Below are 10,249 nucleotides of genomic sequence, written 5' to 3'. Positions count from 1 at the left end.
TTGTCCTCTGCGAAATCCGGCCACACGGGGTTTAGTCGACCAGGGGGTGGTGACATTATACGCTATGACAATCCGTACGAGCATATATGCTCGTACCTCATATCGTCTTCGCCTCTAGAAAGCCATGCGCGGCTGAGAATCGGTCAAGGAGAGGTTAATGCATAGATGGGTGGAAGCCTATACCGAACGTCGGTGGCAGTATGATCAGTACGTAGTTGAAAACTATTCTCCGAGATATAAATGATGTAGTCATTAAACGACCAGTGTGTGTCTGGATTAGTCCTGAATAATCAAGGTAACCGCGTGAGATGGTAATGGCCTTGGCTGGACAATGGAACCATGGTGTGGCTCATGTCGGTCGTGGAGTTATTTGGACACATCTCCCACAAACAACACGATTAACTACATATATGTAATGGTGTCTACCAGAGCCAAGTTGAATACTAAGATAGAATCCCAAGTGCGAGTATACGGTTGTTGGTAAAACCTTAAGCCCTAGCCTATTTTTCTTATTGTTGTTTCTTTCTTTAAACTATGTGTATTTGATACGAAAACTAGAACTACTTGTTAATAAGGGCCCCCAGAAATTGCCTTATCTGTAGCAAAGCTTTTCGTGGGTTTGTTAGCCTAGGATCACCGCTAGGAAAAAAAGGGAAATTGTCTACATTTGAAACCAGACCAAAAGTAATGAGGCCTCTAGGTCTCAGAGATTATGTCGCTCTTCTGCCCCAAGGGCGAGCCGGTGCTTGATTGTTTTGACTTTTCAGGAATCCTTGGGATCCCATCAAGACCTCACCAAGCAGTCCAAGATGATGCGCTAGGTTCTACCTCAACCCGGATGTAAGCAGAGGTCTTCAGAAGCTCGAGGGCTACTCGTAGTACCACACATTGGGGGTACAACGTGTGATGGGAAGTTGGCCCACCAGGTCGGCCTCAAGCCCAGTAGGCCATGATGTGGCTCAGGCTTCTGACCCCATCGATAAGCCTCCACTAGAAGACTCTGCCAAACTTGGCATACAAGAAGATCCCGGAGATCGAGGCGGGCTCTCATGTCGGCCATGGCTAGTCCATAGACATCTGATGGTCATCCCATAGTCTCGATACACCTACGATAATCCATTATAACCCCCTCATATAAGGTGTATACATCATTAACCAATCTAGTAGGAGTAGGGTATGACATCCACCGCGAGGGCCCGAACTTGGGTAAACGCTTTGTGGCCTCCTGTCTATACTTCCAACTACGTGTGACACCCTATCGGGACTACTGCACGTATCATTCGCCGACATTGGAGTTGGACCGGGGTGGCCACGACGTTCGTCGAGGAGGTCGGATGGGATCGTCGGGAAGGTGTTGTGTGTTGCTAGGCATAGGAGTGAGCGGGACAGGAAGGAATCTTTTAATGAGAAGGTGGAGGTGGCTACTTAAAAGCCAGAGGGGTAATGATTGTTCGGTGGTCCATGGATCTCGATGTAATTTTTATTATGTCTGAGGTGTTTTGTATTTTCGGTGAATCTTCATAATAGATTTGATAATTTACGCAAAAAAAAAAAACTATTCAATGGATTGGTTATCTAGGCCTTAAAAAACGAAATATTGTGAGCAATTAGTAAACATTTTTTAGGGTGCAATTCCATATGCCCTTGTGTGTCGACTAGGTCTTGATGCTCACTTGGTTCCTCGAATCTGAGCCCCAATGGTCGTGGTTCTTTGTCGCGGCTGTTCGTGGTGACCAGTGAGCCATGTCAGCAAGACGAGTGGTGCTAAAAAACGAAGTCGACCACTCAAGCGTCCTTGGGCGCTTCTCAGCCGTTCGATGGGAGGCGTCTCCGTCCGCCACAGTCATCCCCGCGATTCGAGAACCGCCGGCGCGGGCCCCACACACTCCTCTCAACTCAAGCAACCCGAGAATGCCCGCCTCCTCCAGGCTCTGCGCGTACGCCACGTGCTCCCTCGCGGCATCCCCCGTCCCCACCCCCCCTTCCCCACCCCTTCGCTGCCGCCTTCGCCGCCGCCACCGCCGACTCGCCTCCTCCATGGGCCAGTCCACGAGCTCGCCCGCGGGCGGCGGCCGCAGCCGCGGCGACTCTCGGTGGCCGGCGCTCCGGCTCGATCTAGGGTTGCCGCCCGGCCGCAAGCAGAGGCCGGCAGGCGAGAGGCTCGATTTGGGGAGCCGGCTGCGCCGCGCGCTGTCGCGGCCGTCGCCCCAGAGCACGGAGGTGGAGATTGAGGCCGAAGAGGAGGGGCGAGACGCTGGGAACCGCGTGGAGGTGGAGGCCGGCGGCGCGGACGCCGATCACCTCGTCGTCATGGTTAACGGCCTCTATGGGAGGTGGGTGGAAGACACCCTCTCGCTTCTATTTTATTCGCGATGGCCACTAGTTTGGTATATTAACTGAGTCGTGGCTTTGATCAGTTCGGCGGATTGGAAGTTTGCAGCAGAGCAGTTCGTGAAGAGGCTCCCGGGGAAAGTCTATGTGCATCGTGAGTCTCTACTGGGTGGTGCTGCTCTTTTAATTTGCTTGCTATGCATATAAGCATTACCACAATTGGCATCCATGAATTCTGTTGATTTGCCGAAATTTTGGAATGAATTGGACCTTTTTAGTTTGGAACTAGAAAGGTAGGGGTTACTGTAAAACCATAGCTAAATTTTCCTATTCAGTTCACCTGTAAAGGCATGACCAGCAGCAAATGCACCGACACTTCAGAGTTCAGAGGTTCCAGGACTTGCCTTCCGCTGAATGTTTGATTGTTGTTTTGAAAATATGGAAAGAAGTTGCAAATATAATTGCAATTATCTCTTTCCGACTAATACCTTTATAGTAATAATAATATAATTTGCCCTTTCCCGTGTCGGCTATATGATTAATTGACCGTTGACATGTCTACGTCGTGATGCACGCTACTTTCTGGTAGAACTTGATACACATGTCTTATAAAATTTATCTGAGCAGGTAGTGAGTGCAATCATTCAAAGTTAACATACGATGGAGTTGATATAATGGGCGAAAGACTGGCTGAAGAGGTATCATCATTATTGACTTAGGCAGTGTTCTAGTAGTTCTAGTCACTGCTAAAATATGCATGCTGTAATTACAAGGAGCTGCACAATCGTGGAAAATAATATATCAAACTGATATTTATTATCCAGGTACACCAAGTTGTCCAGAGAAAAGGAAATTTGCGGAAAATCTCTATTGTTGCTCATTCACTTGGTGGATTGATTTCAAGATATGCAATTGGAAGACTCTATGAAGAATCAACAAGTGAAGAGCCATGCCTTAATATGGAGAAGCATTCTGACGAAGAAAATATAAGCGGAGGTGGTAAAATAGCTGGCTTAGAACCAATGAACTTCATTGCGTCAGCTACACCACACCTGGGCTCAAGGTGGAATAAACAAGTAAGATTCAGGGCTATCTTGTGCATAATAGTTGGTACGAATACCATTCTATCAGTGGGAGGCCAAATATATGTTTGCTAGTAAACTTATCAATCACCATACCTTCTTTCTAACACTTAGGCAGTGATTAGTTTTTGCTTCTGGCATTTCTATGGGCTCTTCTGATATTATTCTTCCAAGTCCAAGACTCTTGCATTTGTCATATTGCCTTGCTATTTAAAATGGACAAATAGCACATGAACACAAGTGCATGTTGAATCTCATTCTTGCTCCAATTAAACTGGAGCCTTGAACTAGTGAGTGTGGATCCACTTGGTAGGGAGCTAGAAGTATTATTTTCCTTAAACGAAGTAGCCCAATTTTCTAAATAAAGGCATCATTGCTCACTTATAATTCCTACAATACCCACTTCTTATTGTTTATAGTAAAAGAGTTCATTTCCCTGCCATAGACTGATGCTACATATCTCTTATGGTTTCCTCCTTCCAGAAAGTTTCTGCCACTCCGAGTTTAATGTTCTATTGTGTATTTGTGTTTGTCCCTGAACTCAATTGGGAAAAAAAATCTTAATAAGGACAGAAAATGGTATTCATATCTGACTTTTTTGTTCTCCATAGCTGCCCTTCCTTTTTGGTGTTCCGCTTTTGGAACAAACCGCTGCAGAAACTGCGCATCTTATAGTTGGGAGAACGGGTAAACACTTGTTCCTCTCGGACAGGGACGATGGGAAGCCTCCACTTCTTGTGCGGATGGTTGAAGACTGCGATGATGGGAAATTCATGTACCAACTCATGATTCGCAGAAAATGATATTGACACCTTCGCGCCTGTTTTGCTGCAATGTCACTATCTTATGACCTTGTTATTATGCAGGTCAGCTTTGCGCTCTTTTAAGCGCCGTGTTGCGTATGCAAATATAACATATGACCGTATCCAATAGATGTTACAAACTAAACCTTTTATATAATTTATGTATTGTACTTCCTCCATTTCTGTATACAAAACTACTTCATATTTTTATGTCTAAATTTGACCAATAATTTTATCAACAAAAAGTGAGTTATATGCCACAAAAAGTATGTCATTGGATGCACATTTCAAAACACTTTCTGATGATATTTTTTATGACATATAACCCATATTTTTGTTGACCAAAATTATAAGTCAAAGTTTGACACAAAAAATGAAGTGGCCTTGCATATAGAAATGGAGGGAGTGACCATTTTTTTATTTGTTGTTTGAGAATCAAAACTCCTGATGCCAGTGCCCTTAACTCCAAAAAAGATATAGTTGGTTGGAGCACATCATCGATTCGGCGTCAACATGAGTTACCGAAAGTAAGCGAGAACTTCACCTCCTTAATTTCAAGAAATCTTTCTCTGTCCCTAAAATTTTAACCATCTGCCCTGACTGTTGTTGTAGCTCGAGTTAGAAGCAAATAATGAAAAGTACCCGCATGTTATCCATGTTGATACTGCTAACTCAGAGGGCTCTCAGCAAGAGGATTCTGTAGACACTTCACTCACGGATAGCCTTGAAGGTAACATCATTGCAATTTATGTGCTGTGGTGTTTTAAGCTTGGCTGTGTTCTTTTAATAAAGCTGGGATAGAGTTCCTGCAAAATTTGAGTGAAGGCTTTAGATAAAGCTCCAAACCAAGAAGTTGTTGATTTTTAGAGGTTCTAAAACTCACCTGTCATCAGTAGGTTCAGAACGTTAGAAATTCGAAAATACTGATCAGAGACTCAGAGTATGGCATGCTGTATATACTGTCCTTTTAAACTAGAGATTTTGTGCTACTGGTTTTCCACTTTGACATTCGACATCATTATTGCAGAGGAGATGATCCGTGGCCTTACACAGGTGACCTGGGAACGGGTCGATGTATGCTTTCATGAGAGCCGGCTAAAATACAATGCGCATTACAATATCCAGGTAGGATTCAAGCCTTCAACAACTGTAGCTATTTACAGTTTATTACCCTCATGACAGTTGCGCTCGGGTTGATGGTTTAATTAACATTGCATTTGCGTTGCAACGGAATTGTTGTCTTTTGAACTAATCGGTACCTGTGCAATGTGCGGGGCTCCTTTTGCTGTTAGATATCATATATGTAGTGGTGCATGATTTCTGAACTCTACCTTTACAAACAGTGTCACTAAATTGTAACAACCTTAAAATGTTCAACCGTGGACTGAATGAACCCTGCAACCCCCACATGCAGGTCAGGACCCCAATGAACCTGGAGGGAGAAGATGTCATCTACCATATGATAGACAATTTTCTAGTCTAGGCTGTGGCCAGTCTCACCTATTCTTTCCAATTGATTCTACTGGAAAACTAATTTATCTTCTATATGGCGGCATAACTCCATTCAAGTTAGGTTATCAATTGATCTCCTGGCAGGCCAACATACATGCGGGAGCATACATAAGTTCAGGTGATCACAGCATGTGACCGCCTGAATTCATTGTTACTAGTATTGTAGACTTGGGTTGGGTCATAATACTGTAAATATTAGCCCAATGGTGTAAATTTTGTAGAGTTGATTAGAAGCTTATATCTCCTGGAGATCTGTGTTGTACATTGGAATCTGTATATTGGAACAATGCTTGGTGCTACTAAATGTTATGATATCTTCTGTTACTGGGTGATGACCGTACAAGGAGTTATGCAATTGCAGAGATTGTCAAACTACTGAAGACCCAACAGAGTCTTGTCTGCTAGATAAATAGCGCTGCATGATTTCTGAATTCTACCTTTACAAGTAGTGTTACTACATTGCAAGAAGTCTAAACATTTGACCGAGGACTGAACCCTGCAACCCCTATGCAGGTTAGAACCCCAATAAACTTGGAGGGAGTAGATGTCATCAACCATATGATAGACAATTTTCTAGTCTATACTGGCCCGTCTTGCGGATTATTTCCAGTGGATTCAGCTGGAAAAGTAATCCGTCTTGTATATGACGGCGTAACTCCATTCTAGTTAGATTATCTATTGATTTCCTGGCAGGCCATCATACAAGATGGTTTGTCGGAGCATACATACAGTCAGTGATCACAACATGTGACCTCCTGAATACTGTAGACTTGGGTCACAACATGTGCCCTCATCGCTGCATCTCTTACAGCTTTCCTGTCCCTCACGTGTCTCTGCGTGCACACATTAAGTCTGTCGCGTATCAAATTGTACTTCCATAACTGGTTCTGCTTGCAGAGTTTTTTGAACAGATTCATCAGGTTCTTATTTCTAAACTGCGAGAAGAAATTAGCCCCCAGATGGCGCATGCATCAACGGCTCTGCAAGTCCTGCCATGGAACTTGTTCCTCAGGGTCTGGGTTTGTCAGTGTCCTTATCGCATTGAGTATACCGACATGCCTGTCATGAAGGATGCACACATTGGGCTTCTCCTTCACAACTGATATTTTCAACTGCCTGAAGAACCATGTCCAACTTTCAATATTCTCACTCTCCACAAAAGCAAATGCCAGTGGGACGACTTGATTTTGGCCGTCTTGACCTATGGCTATCAGGATCTGACCCTTGTACTTGCCTGTGAGAAAAGTACCGTCAACACATATCACCGGTCGGCAATGCTTGAAAGCTTCGATGCATACACCGAAAGAGAAGAAGAGACGATGCAACACCCTCATAGTTGGGAACTCTGGCATGAATATGTCTTGGATATCGATATAGGTGTCTGGATTCCGCTGCTGCAGGGTGTGGAGGAGGTGGACAACAGAGTCATATGCATCAAAATAAGAACCAAATCTCCTCTCAAGCGCCGCATGCTTAGCCCTCCAAGCCTTGCCATAAGAAATTCTGTACTTGAACCTCGCGAAGACTTTTGTCTGGACTGCCTTCACTTCCATAGCTTTGCCCTGCACTATCTCATCGTAAAACAATCGAGCAATAAGCGTGGATGAAAGGTTGGCATGATCTTGAGGGATGCAGGGAATAAGACAAGTGTGATTAACTAAGTCACTTATCACCCAACTTGTGCCATACTTAGGGAGAAAGCCGTGCACCCTGGCGGGACAATCTGCGTTCTTGCATACCATTGTCAGGAATTTCTGACTGGACACCTGAGCTGTGAAAACCCTTTGCGTGGACATTGCCCAATTAATTATTGCATCCTTCAGGGCTTGCTTGTTCGGATACATAGCACCCGTCGCAATATTGTTCTGGTGATATTGCCAGGCTGAATCATGTCCATCATCACGGTCATTGCAGATGAGAAGTCATGATTCCACGATGCAGGATTCGGGACCTCCTCTGCATTTTCTTCTTCATCTGACTCGTCAGAATCATCGGCATGACCCCTTTCAACATCGGTGTCTTCTTCTTCCATCTGGTTCTGCATGTGCCCATCTACCTCGTCAGCGTCCACCTCGCCATTGTAATCACCATCGGCATTTCCTCCTTCTACCTGACTACTCTGCCCTGGTTCATAACCATAAGCATTTCCTCCTTCTACCTGACTGCTCTGTCCTTGTTCGTAACCATAAGCATTTCCTCCTTCTACCTGACTGCTCTGTCCTTCGTAGCCACCCTCGCCTTCATGTGCAGTGACCTCCTTCACGACGGGAAGCACTAAAGCAACAGGATTGCATCCCCTTCGTTCACAACTTTGTAACCACCGCACCCAATCGGAGTCTCCCTCTATTGGCCTCAAATAAAAGTAAATTATTGAACTTGACCGTGTCCACAATGCATGAACACCGACGGTGTGTGTTTCAGTATCAAGACCTAAACTTGCCGCAATCCATTCTTTCAACTGACTGACAGACCATGTTTGTGGTGCCCTCATTGGCACCTCTATGTGAGTAAATTCACTCAGATCTGCTCCCATCTCAGTTGTTTGGACAGTACCAGGACCGTAGTAAAATCTGAACTTCACTACATCGGACATCTCGACTCACCTATTTTTTTTTCAACAACGAAATACAAGTATTAAGCAACAACTTAATATCCCCACTAACAAATATTAGACATGTCTATATATTACCTAGCTATATATTACAAAATATTAACGGAGCAACTAATACAATTCACACACCTACAAGTATATTACGAATATTTGCCGTAGCAACTAAAAATATTGACAGATTAATATATTTGACTGGACTGCCTATATTACGGACCTTTTTTCGGAACTACTACAAATACTGACACTCCTAAATACTTGACATCCACATATAGTACGGAATATTACCGGAGCAACTACACATTTTTACACGACTAATTAGTTGACATCTAAATATATTTACGTATACTACCGGGGCAAATAACAATAATCGCACACCTAATTTATTTCACATCGAAACATATTAACAAATACTACCGGAGCACCTACGAAAAATAAAATGTTTGCTGAAATATACCCTTGAAGCGTGCGTGCGAACGAAGAACGACGAACGGCGGCCACCAAACTGCCGGTGCTCCGCCTCCAACGAAGAACGACGAACGACAGCTTCACCTCCACCACACTGCCTCAACTTCACCACCACCACACTGCCCCAACTTCACCACCACCACCTCCACCAAAATGCTCACCACGACCACCACGAGCTACCCCATCAGTAGATCGAGACCTCTTTTGGCTGCCCTAACTGAGTTGAATCCATTCACGGTGCCAAAATCGCGAAAAACTTGCTCATTTAGGTGTATAAATTGGTGGCATTTTTGTGTAGACAGAGGAGAAGGTAAGAACAGAAGAAGAACAGAAGAAGAAGGGAGGAAGGGGAGGATAAGGCCGCAGGGAGCCGGCCAGCCGCGCGCGAGGTGGGGCTGCACCCTGTCGGCCAGTAGCTGGCCGATCGGCCCGCGGTAGGCCGACAGGGGCACGCCCGCGCCGACAGCTCCCTCCCTCCCCCTCGCGACGTGGCCAGCCCAATCCGAGGCCGACGCGTGCTAGGCGGGCCAGCAGTCGGCTAACAGCAAGCCGATCGGCCTGCTGTGGGCCGATTAGGTCCAGTCGGCCCGCTGCGGGCCGACGGTGTATTATTTGTGAAAAATATTTTTTCAGCGTAATATTTGTGTAATTTAATAAAAAAATGTATTATTTAAAAAAAATTAGCCTCCCTCCCCCTCGCGACGTGGCCAGCCCAATCCGAGGCCGACGCGTGCCAGGCGGGCCAGCAGTCGGCCAGCAGGAAGCCGATCGGCCTGCTGTGGGCCGATTAGGTCCAGTCGGCCCGCTGCGGGCCGACGGTGTATTATTTGTGAAAAATATTTTTTCAGCGTAATATTGGTGTAATTTAATAAAAAAATGTATTATTTAAAAAAAATTAGCGTAAATATTAGCCCAATGGTGTCCATTTATTTTTAGTATTTAGAAGCTTGTATATCTCCTGGACATTGGAATCTGTAAGCTGGAACAATGCTTGGTGCAAAATGCTCTGATATGTTGTGTTACTGGGTGATAATCATGGAAGTTATTAAAAATGGTGCAACTGCAGAGCTTGGCAAACAGTGTTGTCAGCTAACGTCTGCTTTGTATGCGGGAAGAGGAAACAAGCACAATCTGTGGTCACCCGTAAACTCAGCTGGAAAAAGGAAAACATTCCCTTTGTAAGAGCCGACCACATGCATTCAACAAGGCCATGCTTAATAATAGTCAATGGAGGTCAGAGAAGAGGAGCAGATTGCCTAAAAGAGCTCCTCCCCTCCTGACCAACAGCTCCTCCCTTGGCAATCTTCCGTCGCTCGAACCTTGGGAGAATTGCAGGAGCATAGCCTAGAGACATTAGGGAGGACCAAAGGGAGAGACAGAGAAGAAAGGAAGCTGATCTGATCTGATCCGCCCTGGCTGCGTGGGCGGCCGTGGCGTCGGCGGGG

The 10,249-nt window shown here is 45.2% G+C and overlaps 1 protein-coding gene across 1 annotated transcript; it reads left to right on the top strand.

Moving 5' to 3' along the window:
• Nucleotides 1-1,803: 1,803 nt before the first annotated feature.
• LOC109766287 (uncharacterized) lies at nt 1,804-6,052 on the top strand. Its single transcript, XM_020325050.4, has 10 exons — nt 1,804-2,333; nt 2,418-2,485; nt 2,959-3,029; nt 3,156-3,407; nt 4,025-4,188; nt 4,280-4,335; nt 4,691-4,743; nt 4,829-4,946; nt 5,244-5,341; nt 5,631-6,052. Exons 1-10 carry the CDS (start codon nt 1,912-1,914, stop codon nt 5,697-5,699), a joined length of 1,371 nt encoding a protein of 456 aa, XP_020180639.1. The 5' UTR covers nt 1,804-1,911; the 3' UTR covers nt 5,700-6,052.
• Nucleotides 6,053-10,249: the final 4,197 nt, after the last annotated feature.

Source organism: Aegilops tauschii, chromosome 6, assembly GCF_002575655.3.
Source record: "Aegilops tauschii subsp. strangulata cultivar AL8/78 chromosome 6, Aet v6.0, whole genome shotgun sequence".
Lineage (NCBI taxonomy): Eukaryota > Viridiplantae > Streptophyta > Magnoliopsida > Poales > Poaceae > Aegilops > Aegilops tauschii.
Note: the sequence above shows the minus strand (reverse complement) of the source record. Positions and strands in the feature narration are given on the sequence as shown.